The 22,312-nt window shown below is 52.1% G+C and overlaps 3 protein-coding genes, 1 long non-coding RNA gene and 2 other non-coding genes across 7 annotated transcripts in view; 3 read left to right on the forward strand and 3 right to left on the reverse strand.

The window, feature by feature from the left end:
• LOC148594330 (uncharacterized) overlaps positions 1-16,907 on the forward strand; it is a 29,917-nt gene extending 13,010 nt beyond the window's left edge. The window contains exon 2 of the long non-coding RNA XR_015913510.1: positions 16,838-16,907. This is a non-coding gene — a long non-coding RNA (uncharacterized LOC148594330). The remainder of the gene's footprint in view (positions 1-16,837) is intronic.
• Positions 1,118-2,667, forward strand: GAMT (guanidinoacetate N-methyltransferase). The gene is made up of 6 exons (XM_088526726.1): positions 1,118-1,422; positions 1,542-1,687; positions 1,947-2,010; positions 2,135-2,202; positions 2,340-2,450; positions 2,525-2,667. The coding sequence occupies exons 1-6, from the start codon at positions 1,242-1,244 to the stop codon at positions 2,663-2,665; spliced, it is 711 nt and encodes a 236-aa protein (XP_088382852.1). The 5' UTR covers positions 1,118-1,241; the 3' UTR covers positions 2,666-2,667.
• Positions 3,439-6,802, reverse strand: NDUFS7 (NADH:ubiquinone oxidoreductase core subunit S7). The gene is made up of 8 exons (XM_088526719.1): positions 6,712-6,802; positions 6,586-6,622; positions 6,276-6,344; positions 5,738-5,855; positions 4,952-5,131; positions 4,835-4,881; positions 4,257-4,345; positions 3,439-3,647 (listed from the first exon to the last, which is right to left on the reverse strand). The coding sequence occupies exons 1-8, from the start codon at positions 6,725-6,727 to the stop codon at positions 3,550-3,552; spliced, it is 654 nt and encodes a 217-aa protein (XP_088382845.1). The 5' UTR covers positions 6,728-6,802; the 3' UTR covers positions 3,439-3,549.
• Positions 6,914-6,987, reverse strand: TRNAN-GUU (transfer RNA asparagine (anticodon GUU)). The gene has a single exon. It is a non-coding gene; the product is annotated as a tRNA-Asn (tRNA).
• Positions 7,121-7,193, forward strand: TRNAF-GAA (transfer RNA phenylalanine (anticodon GAA)). Its single transcript has one exon. It is a non-coding gene; the product is annotated as a tRNA-Phe (tRNA).
• Positions 8,319-15,108, reverse strand: PWWP3A (PWWP domain containing 3A, DNA repair factor). Of its 2 annotated transcripts, none has more exons than XR_015913509.1 (13): positions 15,037-15,101; positions 14,537-14,628; positions 14,156-14,226; positions 12,769-13,788; positions 11,860-11,982; positions 11,648-11,718; positions 11,487-11,563; positions 10,932-10,992; positions 10,666-10,741; positions 10,485-10,535; positions 9,645-10,072; positions 8,971-9,070; positions 8,319-8,750 (listed from the first exon to the last, which is right to left on the reverse strand). XR_015913509.1 is itself a non-coding variant. In XM_088526720.1 (13 exons), exons 1-13 carry the CDS (start codon positions 15,091-15,093, stop codon positions 8,672-8,674), a joined length of 2,295 nt encoding a protein of 764 aa, XP_088382846.1. In that variant the 5' UTR covers positions 15,094-15,108; the 3' UTR covers positions 8,319-8,671. The 2 variants fall into 2 exon arrangements, 1 of the variants encoding a protein (XP_088382846.1); XM_088526720.1 differs by having other exon boundaries at positions 8,971-9,059; positions 15,037-15,108.
• Positions 16,908-22,312: the final 5,405 nt, after the last annotated feature.

A 22,312-nucleotide genomic window follows, 5' to 3' on the forward strand; every position in this document is an offset into this window, starting at 1 on the left:
GCCGTGCACGTGGCCATGGATGCACCCCGGGACATGCTCTTCCAGCCGTGGGCAGCCCCGTGCATGCGCTCCTAAGCGTGCCCGGTGCCGTGCACGCAGTCCTAGCCACATGCAGCACCATGCACGGTACCGGGCGTGCTGTCCTGCTCATGCACAGCACCACATGCAGCTCCGTGCACACTCGGTCATGCACCGCTCCATAGCGTGCACGGTGCCATGCACACCGTCCTGGCCGTGCACAATCCCGTGCGTGTGTCCTGGCCTTGCCCAGCACCATGCACGTCTCCCCCCACGCTCTCCTAGCCGTGCACGGCCCTGTGTGCAGACCCACGCATGCTCTCCCAGAGGTGCACAGCCGCATGCATGTGCTGCTCAGCATGCACATGGCCACGCGCACTGTCCTGGCCGTGCACAGAGCTGCGCACGCTCGCCCTGGCCATGCACAGCACTGCATGCACCGCTGCTTGCCGCTGCAAGTCAAGACCCCTTCCTTGCAGCCCCATGCACCGCTCGCTGCAGGCTGCACGCTCAGCCCAGACCCCAGGGCGGTGGCCAGACATGCAGCTCCGCAGGGAATGTCCTGTGCGGAAAATCTCGCTGTCAAGAACTGAATGTCCAAAAGGAGACAGAGGAGTCCTAAAACTTTATTCGAATAAAGGGAGAGTCCACCGGGCATATCCCTGTGGGGCCTCTCAAAATGCTGGGGGACGCAGCCCCCCTTTTATCCTAATTTCCCGACCGAGGGACGCCCTCTCCTTTTCCCCATTGGCCAAGGTACTCAGAAGTTACAGCCTTCCCGGCCCGCCTACACCGAACTCCGGCCTCCCGCCATCTGTTCTCACCTGAGCTCACCAACTCCTTTGTCCCCCTTGCTGAAGAATGTGGGGGAATTGCCCCATTTCCCTCCTTTATAAAGGCCCCCATCTCCTTGCAGATGGCTCTTTTTGTCCTTCTCGGCTCATGGCTCCACTCAGTCTCCCCTCCCTTTATCCTGCTCTTCAGCCAAACTGTGGAGAAACCCTTATTGATGAATACAGAAACTTGAGCATTCCGCTCAGTCCCCATCCCCATGCATGACTGCAGGGAATGTCCCCCGCCTCCCTCTGGCACTGCCGAAACGGGATCCCGTCCCCTCCGCGGGCCCCACGCGGCTGCTCACTCAGCGCTTTCGTGCCGGGCTATATAAAGGCCCGGGGCGGAGGGCAGCGCTGCGGACTTTCCCCCCACAGCAGCGCGCGGCCATGAGCTCCCCGGCCGCTGCTCCGATCTTCGCCGAGGGCGAGGACTGCTCGGCGGCCTGGACGGCGGCGGCGGCCGCCTACGATGGCCCGGACACGTGCCTGGAGATCCTGGGCAAGCCGGTGATGGAGCGCTGGGAGACGCCCTACATGCACGCGCTGGCGACCGCCGCCGCTGCCAAAGGTGCCGCGCGGACGGGAATCCCACGGGAATGGGGGTTTGGGGGTGGCGCCGAGCACTCGTAGCACCGGTGTCGCCGCGGAGGCGCGGTGCTGACGGGCCGGCCCGCGTGCCCTGCGCAGGCGGCCGCGTGCTCGAGGTGGGGTTCGGCATGGCCATCGCCGCCTCCAAGCTGCAGCAGCTGCCCATCGCCGAGCACTGGATCATCGAGTGCAACGAGGGCGTCTTCCGGCGCCTGCAGGACTGGGCCCCCGCGCAGCCTCACAAGGTAGGGGGTGTCACCGCGGCCACGCGCCTTGTTGTGTCCCCTCGCTGTGTCCCCTCGCCTCGCTGCGTCCCTTTGCCGTGTGCCTGCATCACCCGACCCCTTGTCGCGGCCCCTCGCCGTGTCCCCACACATCGCCGTGTCCCCTCGCCCATCCTCTTGCCCCGCCACATCCCATTGCCTCACCAGTCCCCTCATTGCGTCCCCTCACCTCACCCTGTCCCCTCACCATGTCCCATCACTGCATCCCCTCCTGCCGCAGGTTGTGCCGCTGAAGGGGATGTGGGAGGAGGTGGCACCGACGCTGCCGGATGGACATTTCAACGGTGAGTGAGGGGACAGGGGGACCCGTGTGGCACCTCTGGCCTCAGCTCCGCCGCCACAGCCCGGGCGCCATCACAAGCTTAAACAGCAACAAAAACCCATTCTGGCATCCCTGCCCTCCCGCAGGGATCCTCTACGACACCTACCCGCTCTCGGCCGACACGTGGCACACGCACCAGTTCTCCTTCATCAAGGTAAAGCTGCCGCGCGGCATCCAGGGGCGGCGTGGGGAGGGGGAACAAAACCAAACGAAAACGAGAGGGAAAAGACGGAGACTTTGGCCGGGCGCCGTGTTGCAACGGGGGCATCGCCCGCGCGGGCTCCCCGGCAGGACCATGCCTTCCGCCTGCTGCGGCCCGGCGGCGTCCTCACCTACTGCAACCTCACGTCGTGGGGCGAGCTGCTGAAGACGCGGTACAGCGACATCGAGACCATGTTCGAGGTGAGGACGCGGCGGCGGCGGCCGGGGGGTCCCGTGGCCACCGAGCGCTCCCCGGCCGCCTCCTCTCCCTGCAGGAGACGCAGGTGCCGCGGCTGCTCGAGGCCGGCTTCAGGAGGGAGAACATCAGCACGGCCGTGATGGAGCTGGTGCCGCCGCGGGACTGCAGGTACTACTCCTTCCACAAGATGATCACGCCCTCCATCGTGAAGCACTGAGCCTGGCCGAGGCTGCGGGGAGACGCCGGCGCGGGCAGCAAATCCTTTACACGGCCCCGGGGAGAAAACGCTCCCGCTTCCCTCGTGGTGCCGAGAGAAGATTCGAAGCGGTTTATCCAGCGCCAGGGAGAGGGGCTGAGGGGCCCTTCCGAGCTCGAGGAGTCCCCCAAACGGGGCAGTGCTGCAGCCCCGGGGCTCCCTGCTCCTCTACCGGAGCCCCCCGGCCGCTGCACGTCCCCCTCGGGCACAGGCGCTGTCTGGAAACGATGGCACCGTTTTGGGAAAGGCCTGTCCTGAAGGAGAGGCCCCGAAGCCCCCCTGGCTGACCCAGCAGAGCCCTCACACCTCGTGCTCGTCTCCCTCTGCATCAGTTAAACAATTTAATTTTAATTGCCCAATTTAACATTTTCTAATTTTGATGACCTTCTTGCAGTCTAATAGTGTATGGATGATGTTTCCCTTCTGTGCCCAGGAGAGAGAAAATGTCATTAAAATGCAATGAAATACACAGCTGCTATTTCTGTGCTGTTCCTTTCTGCCTTCCAAAGCGCACGTGGTTCTGCAGCAGCTGTTCCTTGTCCGGGGCAGTGCAGAGCACCAAACACCAGCCTGTGACGCAGCCTGTGCCAAGCTGGTTTGTTCCTACCATACTGTGGATTCTACACAATAACTATTAGTGTTATTCTTGTTTTTAATCATTGAATCTTTACAGAAGAAGTTAAAACACTTCTTTAGTTACCTTACCTAATATATTAAAAACAGAAGAGCATCTTAAACAGATAGAGTTTTATTGGAAGGCTTGTGAAGAATACAGATTTATTGTGCGTAAGACGACAAGCAGGTGCCCCACGTGGACAGCCCGTGAGCAGGTCATAAATAAGTCGCTATTTTCTGTACCACATCTGAATCTTCTTCTCTCGCTTAATCTTCTTTTGAAGCTGCAGGATGCCGTATAACAAAGCTTCAGCAGTAGGTGGGCAACCTAAGAGGAAACAAGAGAAAAAGGGAGCCTGTAAGGCTGCCAGCTGTACTGAATCGTGGTCACCAGGAGCAGAACTGATAAATAATGGATTTTAACCCAAAGCAGGCTGTGAGAGTTCATAAGAGGGCTATGGTTTTAAAGATGTTGTAGTGACAGTTTTGTTTTTTGAAAAGGTTTTTATAAACCATAGAAATACTTTGTTTTTCAGCAGGATGATATCCCGCTGGAGACAGGAAAAGTGTCTCTGGTGACTAAACTATAGCCCTACACTAAATACAACAGCTACCAATATCACTAAAAGAACTTGCTTACCAGAAACCTCAGGCAGAACTTACTGAAACATCTGCAATTTAAGCAACACTGAAGCAACAAGGATCTCTAAAAACTATGCCAAGCAGGACCAAATCTGTCTGCTAATTCACTCAACCAGGAGGTTCTGCTTTGCAGCTCCTGCACCCTAACCCCATGTTTGGGGTGGGGAGGGCAGGACATGGACAAGCAGCTCATGTTGTCCCTCTGCTTCTCAGAGCTACCGTCCAAACGCACGAAGCGACTTTGCTCCCGCTCTGCCCCAGTTAGTGTCGTGGCACCAGGAGTCCTCTGTGATACCTGGCACGTAGATGTCCACGGGTACAATGCGGTCGCATCCCCGCACCACGGAGTACGAGTAGTGGTAGTAACCCCCGCCGTTGGCGCAGCTGCAAGACACAGACAGTTTCTTGCAGACAGACAGACAGACATTGCAGTACAGCTGCATTTAAATGCAGCTCAGCGGCCTGGGGTGAAAGATTAGCAGGACCCAAAGGAAACATTAACCCAACATCCAAGATATGATGAGAAAAGAAGCCACATGGTAGTTAAAGATTTTACAGTAACAAATGAACTGAAGGCCAAAATGCAAATCCTGAGATTCTGGGAATATTTGCTTGTCTATACTCTGGCAGCTGCAAAAAAAACAGCATCTTTTATTGGGAAGGATTTAGTCTGAAGAGCACTAACATGGCAGACATTCTTGTATCCATCTCAGTCTAATCAGAGGAGAATCTCTATCTTAATTAGAAGAAGGCCCCTTCATACAATTTAAGGAGTTGGAAACACAAATGGGAAATGGGGTCCCCGCCCTCCATCTCCATCCTCGAGCAGCGACACCAGTTTTCTCCCGTGGAGAGGGAGGTCCTGGCACTTACCTTCCCATGGAGATCACATAGCGGGGTTCAGGCATCTGGTCGAAGACCTGCAGAGCAGACATTTCAACTCGGCGCCGCTCCGCGCGGCCGCGCTCGAGCCCCCCGCCCAGCCCCTACCTTCCGAAGGGCCGGGGCCATTTTGTTTGTCAGCGTGCCGGCCACGATCATGACATCGGCCTGCCGGGGGCTGGCGCGGAACAGCACGCCGAACCGGTCCATGTCGTAGCGAGGAGCTGCCACGTGCATCATTTCCACGGCGCAGCACGCCAGGCCGAACGTCATGGGCCACAGGGAGCTCTGCAGCGGGAAAGACCTGCGTTAGAATCGTAGAATCACGGAATCGTTAAGGTCGGAAGGGACCTCTAGGGATCGTCTAGTCCAGCCCCCTGCACACGCAGGGTCACCTAGAGCACGTGGCACAGGGCTGCGTCCAAGCGCATTTGAAGATCTCCAGAGAAGGAGACTCCACAACCTCTCTGGGCAGCCTGTGCTCTGGCACCCTCACTGTGAAGAAATTTTTCCTTAAGTTCCTGTGGAGCTTTTGGTGTTTCAGTTTGTGGCCGTTTCCTCTAGTTCTGTCGGTGGCCACCACTGAAAAGAGGCCGCCCCATCCTCCTCACTGCCTCCCTTGAGGTACTTCTAGACACTGCTCAGGTCCCCTCTCAGCCTTCTCTTCTCCAGCTGAACAGGCCCAGCTCCCTCAGCCTTTCCTCATAGGGCAGATGAACTGAGCATTTCTCTCTCACGTCAACCTCTGGCCAAGACACTTTTTTGCTGCAAAACGCGAAGAGGGTTGAACCTATTTTTATCCTTGGGAGAAGGAGGTCCGTATCCATCCCCCAGGAGCACCTCAGCACCGGATACCGTTTCCTCTCCGTGCCCAGGCCGGTTTCAGGGACTTACTCTTCGTGCCCAGTTGATGAGGTCATCGAGTTTGGCGACAATATACTCGCCCTTGCTAGCAGGGATGTAGGGTTTTTTCTGGACAATAGCTGAGCTTTTCTGTGGCAGAGGGGCAGGGCTGGAAACAAACACACAACATCCACAGCGTTACCGCTCTGCAGTTATAAAGTGCTCTGCAGTTATTAAGTACAACACAGTACAACACAGCGCAGGAGCTGCGGGGAGCTGCGATCCCATAGCAAATCCATGGAGCCCCGCTCGGGAATCCCCATGTGCTCTACTGCACTGTTTGAGATCAGTTTGGGGACATCTCTGTAATTTGCTGCCATGCAAGGGCCTGTTTCCCTGTTCCCACATTAAGAAGGAGCCGGTGGGTTCAGCCCCAGGGCCACGCGCTGACAGGAGCCGCTCGCCCCGATGACGGGCAACACCGGGAGAAGTTTCTCTTGCATTTCCTTGTGGAATGGGCTGCAGCCAGGGGATCGCTCGGCCCCCGTCCCGCCAGGGATTTCACGCTGGTCTCCTGCGCTGCTCTTACCTGTCGGCACCGTCGGCCGCCGGCGTCTGGTGGAGCAGCCGGGCGTGAAGAGCCGCCACGGCACCAGGCCTGGGGGACGAGACGGATGCGCTGGGTGTCACAAAGGTGACAAAAGAGGAGAGGAAAAAGGGAAAGAAAAGGGTGCAACCCCCCCACCTCACCTGGTCTGGCCAAAAGGACGCGAAAAGGGGGAATGGGATCCCTGAAGGGAGGAGAAGGCGCCGCCGCACCCCCCCCGGCCCGCCCGGTACCGGTCCCGCCGCCCCAGCAGCCTCCCGGCCCGCCCCGGTCCCGGTCCCGCCAGCCTCACCGCACGGCCCGCGTCCCGCGCCGGCCCAGGCGAAGACCTGCAAGAGAGCGCAGGGCAGCTGAGCGGCGCGGGCCCCACTCGTGTCCGCGCGGTCCCGGTTCCGGTCCCGGTTCCGGTCCCACTCACCGGCGAGCGCCGCCATGTTTGTCGCCCACAGCCCTTCAGGCAACCTCTGCGCGCCGGTCCGGCCGCCTCAGCGCTCCGGGCGCGCCCGTGCGGCGGCGCCGGGCGGCAACGCGGGCGCCGACACGAAGGTTCCGGCGCCTCCCGTTATCGCCGCCAAAACGGGTGGGGGTCTCGTGCGGCGGGAAAAAGGGGGAAGCGGCCCCGTCCCTGGGTGGGCTCGAACCACCAACCTTTCGGTTAACAGCCGAACGCGCTAACCGATTGCGCCACAGAGACCGCGCTGCCCGCACCGCCCGCCCCGCGCTCCGCTCCCCGCCGGGCCGCGCGGGCGCCGGCACCGGAACCGGCACCGGGCCGGAGCGGGGCCGGCCCAAGCCGCAGCCGAGCGAGGCCAAGGCCTCCCCCAGCGGCCGAAATAGCTCAGTTGGGAGAGCGTTAGACTGAAGATCTAAAGGTCCCTGGTTCGATCCCGGGTTTCGGCAAGTGCGGAGCTTCCCTTTTTCACTGCAAAAATAAATAAAACCCGCAGGAGTGAGTAAAAGCCGAGGTGCTTGAGAACGCTGTATCGGTCATTTATTCCCTCTTCAACCCTCTCCCTAACCCCACCCCAGCCCTGGAAAAGAGCAGCACACCAGGAACCGCTGCTCTTAAGAGCAGGGGGGAGCAGTTTCTGACACCCCCAGCAGCCAAAAGGGCTTTTAAACATTTTACATCTTTAAGTGTCTCCCCACCCTGTCAAGTCGTAGCCTTGGCCAAAGGGCACGAGCCAAGGCTCAGGTTTTGTCTTAGCAAATCACACAAATGTGGCTGTTCTGTGGCTAAGGATTCCAAGGGGATATTGAGACTCAATACTGCAGTGTAACTGCAATTAAATGATATCCAATTAGCATATCAGAGTCAATATACCATTTTATACTTTTCTCATCTAATTCTCATTAAAATTTTAATTTTACTACTTGTAAATCAAATCGCATTCCTGCCGGACAAGTCAACAGATCAGCATTTGACTGTAGTATATGCAAATACCGTCACTGTCACTTTTCCATTAAATAGTTATAAATTGCACTGCAGGTTTGCTAGAAGTAATTATCTGCAATGTACCACTAGCAAAAGCCCAGGAGGGAACAATGCTGGAATAAATTGGACAATATAGAATGGAGAGCTACAGTATCAATAAATTCAATATTTTAAAAAATAGCATTCAAGATGGTTTAACCTTTAAGTGTAAATATGAAGCTTTTTGTTTTAAGCATGAATTGGATTCCTCCACTGAATTTCAGTTGTCCCATCAAAACCAAAAACCACAAAATCCTTTGTGACTTGGGTTTCATCACTAGGTACCAGTTTTATTTCCCATTTTTAAGTACAGGTAGAATAAGAACAATCCACCCTTTGAAAAGATCTCCAGACAGCATATCCAGTAGCAGTAAAGTTACCAAGGAATACGTGGCTACATAAATTACCAACACGTGTTTGATGACTGCTGACCTTCGTCTGTCAGAGCTATTTGGCCACAAATAAAAATAAAATAAAAAAATAAAAACCACAAAATAAAACTTAATACAAGAGTTACATCACGTAGTTTTGCAAAATCTTTGCTGTTTTCCTCTTGTTTCAAGCACAGCAAGGGGGTGACCATAACTGGCTGGCAGTTACAGTGTCATAGTGTTACTACAGATTTATAGACTGTCTTTTACATTGGCTTTTACATAAAGTTCAGCATGGCAAGACTGAGGAAAGTAAAATGCAGCCCCACTAGGCAAAGTTTAGAGCAAGGACTGAACATACAATTGTATTTGCTCTTAAAGTAATGCAGCCTTATAATGGATTTGTTACATCTTTTGAAGGTTATTTACATACTGATGTAAAAAAAGTAAAAATTACACATTTTATACAGGTAACCACTTCTCCATTATATACATCCAGTGCCACTATAGACTTGGGAAGTGCCTACCACTACTTATTTGCTCTCTTCAGATGCTAGTTCAGTCTCCCGCTTCCTTCTTTCTAAAATTTCTTCATCAAATATTTCTCTCTCTCTGAAAAGAAAAATATATAAGTTTTACACAGTGAAAATAACCCAATGATGTTAAGAAGGGTGTAGTGTGTTAATATAACTCAGCAAGAATCTTCCCATGTTTAATTACTTCACAAAGGGAATGTTCATCTTGCAGAGAAAGGGAGGATACTGACCTCAAAGGGCACCTCTTTCTCATACTTTTATGAACAGCAAATGAAAATACCAAAAATAAAAGATACCTTTTGCTCACAGACGGCCCTTTTATGTATTTCTCTTCTGCCTTCTTGTAGTCTATGTCATCCACAGCAGAAATCGCATAAATGATGGCCTATAAGAGGACTTTTAGTTTATTGATACAGTGAAACAAAGACTAAATTACAACTACAATTGTTTGAAATGGTTTCAGCAGGTAAGGAAATTTTTGGAGCAAGATTCTTCAACCAGGTTAGAAAATCTGCATGAAACTTCTCCCTGTGTACTTACAGCTCTCCAACGCAAACAAGTAGAAACTTTTCACATATTCAGGAGAACATTTTTACAGTCAGATTGTGTTCTTAATAATCTTATTTCTACAAAAAAAACTCACCTAGGTCTTACCAAAGGCAGTAAGTCTGCAAAAGTATAATTAAAAAGACAAACAAGGACCCACAAACCCCCACAGAAATAACTTGCTAAAAATAACCCTACCAAAAGTTTCAGAACTCACAATCAAAGCATATGAGAAAGCAGTCAGTTCCTCTTTAAAACAACATACTGCCTAAAGCTTGACAGACACTTGACTTTAAGAGTCTATGCCTCAAATTGGCGGGTAGGCCTCAATACACACCTGTCCTGCACACACATCACTCAATTCCTGAAGACAGGGACTCAGCAAAGGTTATTTACTAATAATTTACTACTGTTATTTACTTACTTCAGGCAAAAGGACATCTGAAATAAACTTTATTCCATCTCCGTTTATTTGATGCAGATTTCTGGTGTCTATTTCATGATACACTTGCTTCAAGTAGTTTACTACAAGATCTAATTGCTCTTCATCCTCTAAATAAGTTTCAACGCAGGTCACGTACTGACCGGAATTCAGGAATTCTTTCAGCCACCGGGACTGTTTTCTGCTTTTCAAAATAGCCAGGAGATGCTCTTCTGCTCCCTTGCTTTTCACTATAAACTCCACTATCTTTTCATTAGCCTTATCTCTGGCAGCCCTTGTTCTGTCAGGAAGCAGTTTCTTGGAGGGTTTGCTAGGTGAAGTTTCTGGTGAAGATTCTTCAAGCTCTTCTGCCTCATTTGTGAAGGGCATTTGGACTAAACCTTGAATACCTTCCTTTCTAACTGGATAACCTGAAAGAAAAGCCACAATCGTACGCATTTACATACATGTAAAATACGGAACTTTCTTGAGAGGGAGAGTTTTTTTCCTCCCTCCACTATAGAGAAAGAAATATATAGACCTGGCCTTAAAAAGCACTAGGGAATGAAAATTGTGAAAGAAGCTCTGAAATGAGCTCACTGCAAACTGAAACAACCAATTATTTGATTCAATTCAAACCTCATTTAACAATCAATGTTTACCTAACTTTTAGGGTTTTTTTTTGTTGTTGCTGTGGAATGAAAATCCTATAATATAATAATGACATGTAGTAATTTGAACAGTATCTGCTCACTGTGTCTAATGTGTATCAGCACACATTCGTCAGCTTATTTACTAAAAGGAGAATACAAAAGATAACCTCCCCATAAATTGATCACTTACTGATATCATCAGCAAAATATTCCAGGAAGGATCCCGTAAAAGAATGACAACCTAAAAAGCCCAAAACAGGTTTATCAGCTTAGCTAAGTCCTTGCAACAAAATTGACAGGCTTAATGTTACCATCTTTTTTTCTCCTCATCTATATCAGACAGGATGATGTTGTCTAACTCATGTGCTTACCTACTCTAATCCGATAGTCAGAAATCAATCGAATGCACCACTCGATTTCTCGGCAGTAAGCTTCTTTGGCTCGATCCTAAAATACAAGTTATTTGCATCAAAAAGAATAACACACGGAGGTTTTAGGTCTATGACACTAAGAGGAAACAGCAGTTAGCTACACCACGCTCCTCTGGTAGTGAGAGTTGTGTATTCTATAAACACTTCCCTCTCTCTGCCCCAAGGTTTGTACACACTCGTATGTGTATCGCACTGGCAGTACTTACTATTAAGTCCTGCTTTTCTTCACAGTCAAAGTGTTTGAGATTCCTAAGAGGCACTGAAAAGCTTAATGGAACGAGGAAATTCAGTTAGTGAATAAACACAGACATACAAGTCAACTCCTTTATTTCCTGCAATTCTACATCTCCCTGAAAATTAGGTTTCACAAGCAAGGCAACAATGGAGTTGCCAGTAGTGTTAGTACTGGCGACAAGCTAAGACTCAGGATTTTTTTAAAGAATGATAAGTAGCTGTTTAAAAAAAAAAAAAATCCACCACACACACAGAGGCAGGTGCACATTTTCTGTTTACTGTGTTCTCAGAAAGTTTGGCCACCACACAAATGAAGTATGCAGATCCCAGGCCTTTTGCTACTGCTCATATAAAGGACATAATTTTGCCCAAATGCCAGCTTATCCCAACTAGCAGCATGGTGAAGCAAGCAGCCCACACGTGCAAATCCCAGCTTTTAAGACAACTCATTTGGTACCAAGAAGAAAGTACAGAAGACTGCCCAATAGAAACCCAAGATTCAGAATCTAAGCAAAACCCACATTTACCCTTTTGTCTTGTCATTTGTATTCCCTTCTATCAACAGCACGTTTGCCTTTCTGTGTTTCCGCTTCACTGTTTTTACCTGTTGAAGGGATAAAGTCTCTTTAGTAAATTGTTCCTTATCAGACCTCTTGCAGCTTCTGAGAAGGCAGAGAGCTGCTCTTACCACTGCTGGCCAGTATGGATATCTTCGTAATTTGCACCAGACCAAAATCCCTTCTTCAATTGACTGTGGCTCTATGACAAAAAGCAACAGAAATGTGGAAATTGTTTGTCTTCAAATGAGACACAAGACAATTAACTGACCCTGACTTTTCAACCCTCCTCCACACAAGAACTATTCCATGTAAGTCTGAAACAAGTACACTCATGGCTTACCTTGATGAGATAGAATACTAGGAAGTTCTTCATCCTCCTCCTCTTCCTCATCTACCAGAGTTGAGAGAAGACAGAGATTCTCTGGGGAACCTACCTTTGAAGACATATCAGAAGACTCCAACCCTGCCAAAAGCAGCAAACAGCAGTCATAAGCAAAGGTATAAACGATCAAGAGAGTCAGCTTTGAACCACATAAGATACATAAATATTAAAGTTGCCCATAAAAACGTGCATTACTGTAACATGAGGCTGTTACATGATACAGGCCCTCAAGATTCTTTGCCTAGGTAAAGGCTAATAATATGAATTTGGTTGTGCTACTACAGTTTTGCTTTCCTAAAAGATCAGAAAGTAGGCAGGCCCCAAGATTATGATCGGAAGCAGCAAATCCACGGAGACAGCTAGAAAGGAAACAGGACGACTACAAATGAATTCATCACATAAAGCCAAAGCAGGAGAAACTCCCCAGCTTGAGTCATGAATGAGATCATACTTGTGTATCAATAGAAAAGGAAAGGAACAAGAACGGGCTTGCTTTTGGGCTCTGTACCAGCCTATTCTTTTATACAGCATCAATTTATCTCAATACTGACCAGCACATTAACTAGACAGGACTAAAGACAAAATTCCAAGTGAAATCAAGCCATCCAGTGACAGGCATAAAGCACTGATGAGTATGATTTTTCAGTACAAGACACTAAACACATACAGTCAACCTAAATATGGCTTTAGCCACTATTAGAGCAATGATTTTTTCCCCCCCTCAAAATAATAAAATATTTTAGCATAAGGCTACCATCTCAAGAACCTCATCAACAACCACTACCCTGCAACATTTCAGTAAGATAAGAAAAACACTGTTTGGGAATCAAGAGGCATGGGGCTTTCCCTTCCAAGAGGTATGCTCACCTTCATCTTCCTCAAAGTCAGGCAGCTGAAAGTCCTTTACTTTATTCTTAAGTATGTGTGAAGTATTCTTGTTTTCCTCCTCTGTAAGCTTAGGCAGGAGACTATCAGAAAGATTTCCATGGTTTGAAGGCCCAGGTGAAGACTCGGGGACATTTCTGCTTTTGCTTTTCCTGCACGAAGACGGACTCACATTGATCTCCTGTTTTTTGCGTTTTAAATTCACTGGCTTTTTTCTTCCATCCAGTTTCTTTGCTAGATTTTCACTCTCGTTACTGATGCGGCTCTCCAAGTCATCCTGGGCACATTCACAGGAACCCAGTGCTGTCCTTCTAGGCTGACTTTTGGTGTTTGCCCTTCGTCTGACAGATACTGTCGTGCTGGACTCGCAGGACACAGGCACAGGATTACGTTTTTCAGTAGGAGAATGCACTTGATCTTTCAGCAAGTCATTAACATGTGATATGGACGACCCTGCACCTTTCGGCCTTTTACTTTCTTGCTTGTTTTTCTCCTCCTTTGGCTTAAGTGAGGATTTACTTTTTGTCTGGGACTTTGGCAGCTGTCTGGGCTTGACGGTTTTCTGCTTTCTTTGTGGCTTTGACTCAGTCCTTTTGCAATTCACACTTTCCAAGTCTGACATATTACCCAAGTCACTAGTCCTGTATTCCAAAGGTTTTGTTTTATCTTCATGTGCCTTAGCACCATCTTCCAAAATAAAAGAATGCATCAACTTTTGTTTTTTTATATCAGTTTTCAGGTTGGGGCTGTTTTTTTGTTCTGTTCTCTTCTTGGGAGTCTCAAACTCAAATGCTTTAGTTCGGAGCGACTGACGAGTAGTTAAGGGGGTACATGAGAGAGATCTTGTACTGTTCTTCTGGGATAATTGTGTACTTGGTGATTCTTCTGAGGGTGGTACTTGCCTGGATGAGTCATTTTGGTTCAGAATATCTAGGGCAATTTTAAGAGAACGGCGATATTTCAGTTCTTCTACAGTCTCACTAAAACTCTTCCCCTGATCATCTGGAAAAGAGCAAGCAATAACATTTCTTTGGGTACAAGACAAAACAAGTCATAATTATAATACTTCTTTTAGCCTAAGACAGAACTTAGAATTTAATGCAGCAACGATTTTTAAAGGCACAGTACACAGAAAGACAAAAACTGAAAGCTTCAATGAATTTCTCTTGTTTTCATGCAAGTACTCAAAACTTTCTTCAACCTTTTTCCCAATGCACAAAGAAAGAGTACACATAACTTTGATAATGTTTACTCTCTTTCCAAACTCAATGGATAGAATGAAAAAGCAAAACGTGAAGAATTACACAAGACAAGTACAAAACATTTTCCTGTTTTGCACAAAAAAAAAATCATTTTGATTCATTCTCACCTAATTTAGAGGCAATGTTTTCTATATGTTCTTCCCTCAGTGGTTCAGCATCTGCACAGCTGACACTGATCCTGAGAAAGCAACAATGCTGATTAAAGAAACTGTCATGGCATTAAAATGTTAAAATACAGGATTGCTTTCTTCTGGCAATAAAACTTATACTATTTCTTCTCCAAAATCCCCCCTTTTTTCAAACAGCCCGAGTAATGCCCCACTAGACAGGTATGCTCAGCTCTAGAAAGGCACTGGGTTTTGAGTTGGCCATCCACTCATTTTGCAAGTCAGCAATCTCATCTCACATATATATTCAGATGCAAGGATTAGAGTATTTTTAAAATAACTGACAAAATAAGCATGAAGACAATGACAAAGACACTTAACTGTTCTTCCAAGCCAATTATTTCAACTTTAAAAGTTGTTTCCTTTTCATTAGTTACAGATGGTTTTCCAGGAACTACACTCTTGGACAAAATCTACATTAAAAAAGAAAAACATGCGGTTAAAATCCTTGGTCAAGTCAGCCAGACTAAAGGATATGACATTACTTAAGGTTTTTAATATGAATTGTATATAATGCATCAACACTCTTCGACATCTGGTTTCATTATTAGCAACTCTACCGGTTAATCTCTGTTTAGAAATGCATAAATATTTACTTAGAGCAGTTGGTTTCAAAAGCTCAATGCCTATAATTGAGTAACTCGTTTAAGTTGTTAACAACTGCATAGCTTTAAATCGGGCAGCATCAGGTGTATCTGTTCACACACATAATAACCAATGGATTAACCTCTTCTCACAAACATAACTTTGCCATTCTCACTCTGCTTCATCCTTTTCTAAGTTACCTCCACAAAATCTTCCTGCATTTGTCCATCTATTACCTTTGCTGGCCACAAGCGGCTCTTCCACTTGCAAAGAACGTACTCCTGATCTGTCATGGCTGTGTTTCATGTAGGAAACACGCTCGGAAGCGTGTCGCTCTTCAGCACACTCTGAAGAGAAAGACAAAAAAGGACTGAAAAGTCACCCCAAACTTGCCCAAAGTCCTGCTTTTAGACTCCTTCTGGCAGAGGGGGGATGCAGACGGTTACAGGGGTTGCGCAGGGCAGTGGCCTTCACCAGCACCCCGGGCATTCGTCCCTGCACACCCCTTCCCACGAGCGAGGCCTCACGGAGCGGCCTCCGGTGCCAGCCCAGGGAGGCCTCGTGGAGCGGGTCCGGCTGCAACGGGACCAACACGGCTGAGCCCCAGGGGCACTGGGCTAACGGGGAAGCGGCCAACACTCACACGGGCTCTTTTAACCCGCAGTTCACACCGGTTTTGCAACCGCACAGCGAGCGCGGCCCTCGCGCCATTTTCACAAGTTTCTCGATACGAAATTCGTTTATTTTCGGGTCATTCCAGGCAAACCCCTCGCGTACTCACAAGGGCGAAGGCGCGGGCTCCGCCGGCACCCCACGCGTTGCACCTGTGGGCAAGAGACGGCGAGAAAGGACCGTTACCGGGGCCGGGACACGAGCCCGCCCGGTGCTCGCGACGACCCCTTCACTTCCCCTCCCGTCCCGTCCGGGCCTCGTATCTCCCCGGCACAAGGGCGCAGAGGGTGTCGCCGCGCCCGCTCCCCGCCGCTGGCCGGGCCCGCCCCCTCCCCGTCACCTCACGGCCAGGGGGGCGGAGGGGGCGGCCCCGGCCCCTGTTTACCGAGCGCGAAGCGGGCGCGGCCGCCCCGCCGCCTCCCTCCATAGCCCGCCCGCCGCGCTGCGCATGCGCCAACCGCCCCCCGGCCGCGGTGCGGCCAATCAGCGGCCGCTCCCCCCTCCCCGCCCGCCGCCGGGGCAGCCAATCGGAGTGCTCCGCCCCGCCCTCTCCCTCCTCCCCGCGCGCGAGGGTCTCCCTCCTCATCGCGTTGCCTCGGGGGCGGGGTTAGTGTGGCGTCACTTCCTGAGGCGGTGACGTCATGGTGCGGCGTGACGCAAGAGGTTTCTGAGGCAACGGGGTCTGACTGCGTAACGGCTCCGCGGAGCCGCTTTTCCCGCCAAAACGGGGATGTTTTGGCTTTTGATTCCCTTTATTTTTAGGCACAGTCTCACTACAAGTGGGGAAAATCCCCTTCCGCAGCCGCCATGTCCAGCGGGACCGAGGGCCTGGCCCTCTGTGAGCTGTAGGCCCTGCAGGGAGATGGGAAAAATGGGAAAAAAAGGAGGAAAAATGGGGGAAATGGGCCCCAGCCCTTGGCCCTGTGTAGCGCCTGCGCTGCAGGAAGGTCAGCACCAGGCCCAAAAGAGGCAGTAAAACACCCAGATGTTCAGAGCAAACCTGCCCATTCCACCCCCACGACTGCGTTGTTCCTGCCCCAAAAAAACAACTTTTTTGGACAAAACACGGGACAGCCGCTGTCCCTCGCTCACTGTCCCCTCGGCCTCTCCGTTTGCAGCAGGAGGGAGGAGCGGCTGGGGGGGGGATTCTCCCTTTCCAAACAGTTTCTCGTTAACCCCCCTGGTGCCATGGGAATGTTCCCAGCCCCGGCCCTTGCAGACAGCCAGGGAGCTCCCAGGCCACGCAGGTGCGTTGGGGAACATCCCTTGGACACTGTTCCGTGGCTCGGGAAGTGGGAAAGAAACAGCATTGCTTATGTTTGCTTTTTTAAAATTTTATATATGTATATACACATATATATAAAGAGTGAGCTGGTCCACGCGAGCCCTTTGTGCCAATGCAGCAAATCCAGCATTAACAGGTCTCTCTTAAAAATACGTCAAAATGCATTTTTTTAATGGAAAACAGAGAATTTCATGGTTCTTAAGACTTTTGTGACACTGTGAATTTCATGGGGCTTTAATCATTACCTTCCTAGGCTGGGTGACAAGCCGTGATACCCTGCAGGGTGAGAGACACTATGTGGCAGCTTATTGCATTATAATAATACACAGAAGCACTATAATTTTCCTATTAACTTCAAAAGTTTACAATCCTATTATCATCTGCTGTTGAGGTTGGTGCTGAATGATAGCGAATGTATAGAAGGCGCCGATGTAAATGATGAGATGGAGTATGGGATTTTTTTCCCCTTTTTTCTCCCTTGAAAGCACTTGAACTTGGGAGTGAGCAGAACCCTACAAAAAATGAAAAGAAAAAGAAAAAAAATGGGGGAAAAAAAGAACAAAACAACAAAAAATCCCACAGTGATTTAAATGATAAAACTGCCCAGGCTGCCTATATATCCCTATATATATCCCTGGGTCTCTCCCGCAGCGCTGCCTCTGCCGGAAGAATCAGGCACGGAGGAGGGCAGGAATTCCGTTTCCTATCGCGTTCCTGGTGCCGCAGCGGGAAGGTCTCTCCTTGCTCCGGGTTTGCAGTTCTCGTCCCCGCCGCGGCTGCTGCGGCTGTGCAAAAAGCTGCAGCAACCGGCCCGGCCTGGGAGGGTCTTTTTCACCCCAAAGTCCTGACCTTGGGGTCTTGGGGGCCTCAGGACAGGGATTGCCCCAAATTGTCCCACTTCCAGAGTCCTTCCCCACGGCCAGGATCAGGAGGAGCTGAGAATTCAGAGCCTTCCTCTTTTTTCATGCTGAAAAATAATAATAATAATAAAAACTGAGCAGCTGCAGCTCCAGGCCCAGGCCAGGTGTGCGGTGCTCCCAGTTCCAGCTCCGGCTCCAGCTCCGGCTCTGGCTCCGCTGGGAAGGATCCTCCCCAGCAGCTGCTTCCCTGCTCAATCCTGCATGACTTTGGGGTGGATCTCTGCAGTTTTGTCCCGGTTTCCATCCCGTGCTTCATCAACACCGCCCGGCTCTGCTCGTTTGCCCGAAACGATGCAGGATCAGGGCTGCAGGAAACAGAGATGCGGGATAGAGATGTAGGATGGGGATGTGGGATATGGATGCAGGACCAGGGATGGGGATGGAGAGGCAGGGCCAGGGATGCAGGAGCCAGGGACACAGGAACGGGGGATACAGGATAGGGATGCGGGAAAGGGATTCAGGACCAGGGATGGGGATGGGGAAGCAGGAACCGGGCACGAGGGACCGCGGAGCCTCCCAGGCAGCACCACCGTCCGCCGCCGCTTTCCCGCCTGGCTCGGCCGTGCCACCACACGGATGTCGCCGTCACTGCAGGCACCGGCACCGGGCCGGGAGCCGGGCCGGGAGCCGGCAGCGCCCCCGCTCTGGCCCGGACCCAGCCGGGCCCCACGCTGTCCCCGCGGGCCAGACTGGAGCGGAACCGGCTGGAGCAGAACCGGGCGGAGCGGACCCGGGCGGAACCGGGCGAAGCGGAACGGGCGGAGTGGGCCCGGGCGAAGCGGGGCGGAGCGGACCCGGGCGGAGTGGGCCCGGGCGGAGCGGAACCGGAGCGGACCCGGGCGGAGCGGGTCCGGGCGGAGCGGGTCCGGGCGGAACGGGCGCCCCGCGGCTGCCGCCCCCGCCCCCGGGCGCCCGGGGCTGGCGCGGCGGCTCCCGGCGCGGCCGCGCGGTGGCGCCGTCGCCCGCCGGATGCGCCGCGCCCGAGCGGGGCGGGATTGGATGGGATTGGGGTGGGATTGGGCGGGATTAAAGTGGGATTGGGTAGGACTAGGTGGGATTGGGGTGAGAATGGGCGTGCGGTGGGATATGGAATAGGATTTGGGCGGGATTGGGTGGCCGTGGGGTAGGATTGGAGTAGGATTCGGGTGGGAATGGGGTAGGATTCGGTGGGAGCCACGGGCTGGGGCAGGATCTTTCCACCACCCCCAGCCACCCCGGCTTCCCCGCAAGCCAGGGCAGAGCATCAGGTCCTCCTTTTCCCATCCCGCATCCTCCTAGGGCCACTGGCATCAGCCTCCCCGTGCAGAGGAAGCGCCTGCCTCCTCCTCCTCCTCCTTCTTCCCTCTCTCTCCCTCTTTTATTTTTTTTTTAAACCATGAAATGAGTTGACTTTCCACAGATGTGACTAAAAGCACTCTGGAAATGTCAGTGCTGGAGAGGGAGCCAGATAACATTTAGCTTTATGTAGGAGAGCAGAGTTCCTCGGCGCTAATTCATATGTATAAACTCCAGGCCCTGGGAGCGCGGCGCTTGCTCGCGGCAGCGGGGACTTGTTCACGGAGCGGAGATTAAGGAGTGCGTCCCGTTCATCCGCGCTGGTCATTCCCAGTCGGAATAAAATGGTCATTCCCTTAAGATCAGGACTGGAAATGGGAAGTGGTGGTTGGATAGTGCCACCCGGGCCACGTTGTAGGGACACATCCGTCACGGAGGCCATCCCAGGATGCCTGGGCCCCTGCCAGCCCCCTCCCTCCCCCCAGCCCACAGAGCAAAAGGTCCAAAAGACCCAAATTGCCACAAAAAGCAGCCCGGGGCCTTCGCCTGCTTCGCTGCTCTGCGGGAATGAGCTGCAGGCGTGGAAATCCCTGCCCTGAATCCTGTGGGATAATCCCGGAGGGCCCCACTGCAGAGCAGCCCAGTAGGGACGGACGCGGAGCAATGATGCATTCGGCAGAAGGTGTTTTCCTGCCCGCGCTTCCCGGGCCGGCGCCCACTGATTAAAAGCAAATAAACTGAGCTCTTCCCACCGCGGCAGCTTGCGGATTTGGGAACTTTTAGGGCTTTAGTTGCTTTTCTTTTTTGCAATCATGTTTGCAAACCGGCTGAGCAGCTCCAGAGAGAGTCGGCGTGTAAACACGTGCAACAAAAATATATATAGCTGTTTACAGTGCTATGGGTTTTAGGGGCAGGATTTAGGAGGAGGAAGGAGGAAAAAGCCCAAGGGGGGATGGAGGGGGGTGGAAAGGGAAAAGGCGAAGGGAGGCACGAGACAATGGCCGACGGCGCCCGGGGACTTCCTGAGGGGTTTTAGAAATTCAAAACGCGCCGTGGAGCCTCAAAGCGGTGTCAGTCACGGCCCGGGCGCGGGGATCGCGGGGGCCGCGGGCAGACAATACGAGATTGTGTGGGGAAGGTGGGAAAATCGGGGGTCTCAGCGGCTCCCGCGCGCCGCGGCGGTTCCGCTAGTCAAGCACGCGTTCCACATGAATCGATTCTGGACAGAGCCGCGCCGTAATCCCCTCCCGCCTCGCTATGACAACTTGAAGGAGAATTCGGCGGCTGAGTGACAGCAGACAGAGAACTGACAAGGCCAAAGACCACAGGACTTTCCTTTTCTCGCCTTTTTTTCTTTTTTTCCCCTTTTTCCCTTCCCTCCCCCCAGCTCCGGTAACTTTTTGGGCATGGGCTCACAGTGCGCACAGTTCTGCACGTGCTTCCCAGGCCCCCAAATTGCTATCGCTTTCCTCCCTTTTGGCATCCTTAAAGTAGCCTTAGGAAGAGGCTGGGCCAGGGCAGAGAGCCCCCAAAACCCCAGTGGGAATTCCTGTTGGGAAAGGATGAGCTGGCACCGTGCTGCATCCAGCGCCTGCTTGGGATCATTGGGAAGTTCTTTGCCTTGCAGCGCCCCTGAGCAGCAACGGAAAGCGGAGCAAAGCACCGAGCAGTGCAGCACAGCCCTGCACGGCACAGCAAGTCATTGCATGGTGCAGCACAGCCCTGCATGCTGCAGAACGGCCCTGCAACGCTGCACCTTGCAAGCCAGCGCTGCTGCTGCACTTATGAGGACACTGCAAGGTGCCCTCGTTGCTCTTCTGCAGCTGACCCTGTCCATGGCTCCTTTCCAGGGGCTTCGGCCTCTTCCCCTGCCCGCCTGGAAGTGCCGCAGGAACCAGGGTGGATCCCACAGTGCAGCCCATCCTGCAGGGCAGGAGCAGGGATAGCTGGGGGTTCAAGTGCAACCCTGTATCCATGGGATGGGAAGGAAGTCAGGAGAGAGCGGGATCCTCTCTAACGGTCATGGTGGTGGCTCTGGACCCTTCTCCAGCCCTGGAGCCAGCGATCCCATCCTGGGGCCATCCCGCACCCCGAGCCGTGTTTGGTGTCCAGCTCCTGGTTAACAGTCACCCCGAGGACACGTGGCACCGTCGGCGGCCCCGGGAGGTGCGGGGCACAAAGGGAGCTCTGGGAAGTGCCCGTGTCTCCCGTCGGGGCGTTCAGGCGCATTCTGTGCTCAGAGACGAGCGGCTTGTTGCAGGAAAATCAATTTTACAGTTACAGGAGCAGAATAAATAGAGGTGGTTGCATTAACACCACAGGAAGGGCTGGCCCCGCACCACAATCCGGCTTCCAAGGCGAATGCGGCCACTCCAAGTGCTGTTTTCCTTAGGGATCCAGGGAAAACAACCAAGGCCAGTCCCTTGCTTCCATCCCTGCAAACTTTGCGGATTTGTGGCCATCCTGACAGAGCCAGTGCAAGGTGGGAGCATGGCCAGCCCTGACAGTTTGTGCTGCAGCTTTACAGGGACCAGGGGGGCCACATCTCCACCACCCTGCAGGATTTTCCTTCCCTTCACTTGTCACAGGAGGACAGTTCCCAGCCCAAATCCTCAAATTGTCACTAGCCGCTTTGGCACAGAGCCCTAAGCTCCTCATAAGAGATGGGAAAAAAAAAGGAAGGAAATAAAACCCCTCTGGGGGTTATTATAGGATATTTTTTAATTGAAAACAATTCGTGATACCACAGGCCGACTCCTCACTGGCACAACCGGCATCACATGGGGCCGGGCCCAGCTTGCTCCTCCTATCCCACTCCTCCTTGCCGGGTTCCCACCTGGCACCATGGAGCAACCTGAGGTGGGAAATCATGGTCCACAGTGGGATCAGCTTCTCCAGAGACGCTCAGCATCTTCTCTACCCACCGGATGGGTCCCCATCACCTTGTTTCCCTGCACCAGATTGAAAATCGATATAGGAGAAAATTGAAAAACAGCTTTGGGGAGTGGGGAGCAGCGAGTGCCAGCCCTGCCGCTCAGAGCAGAGGGAGCCTGGGGTGAGCAGCCGCTTGCGCCACTCGGGAGCCCCACGGAGCCAACCAGGTCCTGGGGCCACCAGGAGAGCTGGTTTGGCCAGCAGAGCCATTGACCGCTTCCCCTTCCAGGCACAGGATGCACCTGGATGCCCCAGCTGAGCTCCACATGCCCGAGTGCAAGGGGAAACGGCCCCTCCTCAAAGCCGGTTAATTAAGGGGTCACGTTGGTTTCCTGGAGTTTGCTCTTCTGTTTTTCTTTTCCTTTTTTTTAAAAAAAGAGGGAAGTTGCCTCGAAACCTCCGTTCTCTGCGGTCTGGGGAGAGAGG

The sequence above is a fragment of the Tinamus guttatus genome, unplaced genomic scaffold (genome assembly GCF_059628265.1).
Source record: "Tinamus guttatus ecotype Peru unplaced genomic scaffold, ASM5962826v1 Tinamus_guttatus_pri_ptg000254l, whole genome shotgun sequence".
Taxonomy (NCBI): domain Eukaryota; kingdom Metazoa; phylum Chordata; class Aves; order Tinamiformes; family Tinamidae; genus Tinamus; species Tinamus guttatus.

What these genes read in the sequence shown, in the direction of transcription:
- NDUFS7 (XM_088526719.1), bottom strand. An exon ending in TATGTGATCTCCATGGGAAG is followed by an intron (nt 4,346 to 4,834) that starts GTAAGTGCCAGG and finishes TGTGTCTTGCAG; the next exon opens with CTGCGCCAACGGCGGGGGTT. An exon ending in CGTGGACATCTACGTGCCAG is followed by an intron (nt 3,648 to 4,256) that starts GTATCACAGAGG and finishes GTTTCCTCTTAG; the next exon opens with GTTGCCCACCTACTGCTGAA.
- GAMT (XM_088526726.1), top strand. Translation starts at nt 1,242, where the DNA reads ATGAGCTCCCCGGCCGCTGCTCCGATCTTCGCCGAGGGCGAGGACTGC. An exon ending in CCCCCGCGCAGCCTCACAAG is followed by an intron (nt 1,688 to 1,946) that starts GTAGGGGGTGTC and finishes CTCCTGCCGCAG; the next exon opens with GTTGTGCCGCTGAAGGGGAT. An exon ending in GCCGGATGGACATTTCAACG is followed by an intron (nt 2,011 to 2,134) that starts GTGAGTGAGGGG and finishes GCCCTCCCGCAG; the next exon opens with GGATCCTCTACGACACCTAC.
- PWWP3A (XM_088526720.1), bottom strand. Translation starts at nt 15,093, where the DNA reads ATGACAGATCAGGAGTACGTTCTTTGCAAGTGGAAGAGCCGCTTGTGG. An exon ending in TGACTTTGAGGAAGATGAAG is followed by an intron (nt 11,983 to 12,768) that starts GTGAGCATACCT and finishes TGCTTTTGGCAG; the next exon opens with GGTTGGAGTCTTCTGATATG. An exon ending in GGGCCGTCTGTGAGCAAAAG is followed by an intron (nt 8,751 to 8,970) that starts GTATCTTTTATT and finishes TTTTCTTTTCAG; the next exon opens with AGAGAGAGAAATATTTGATG.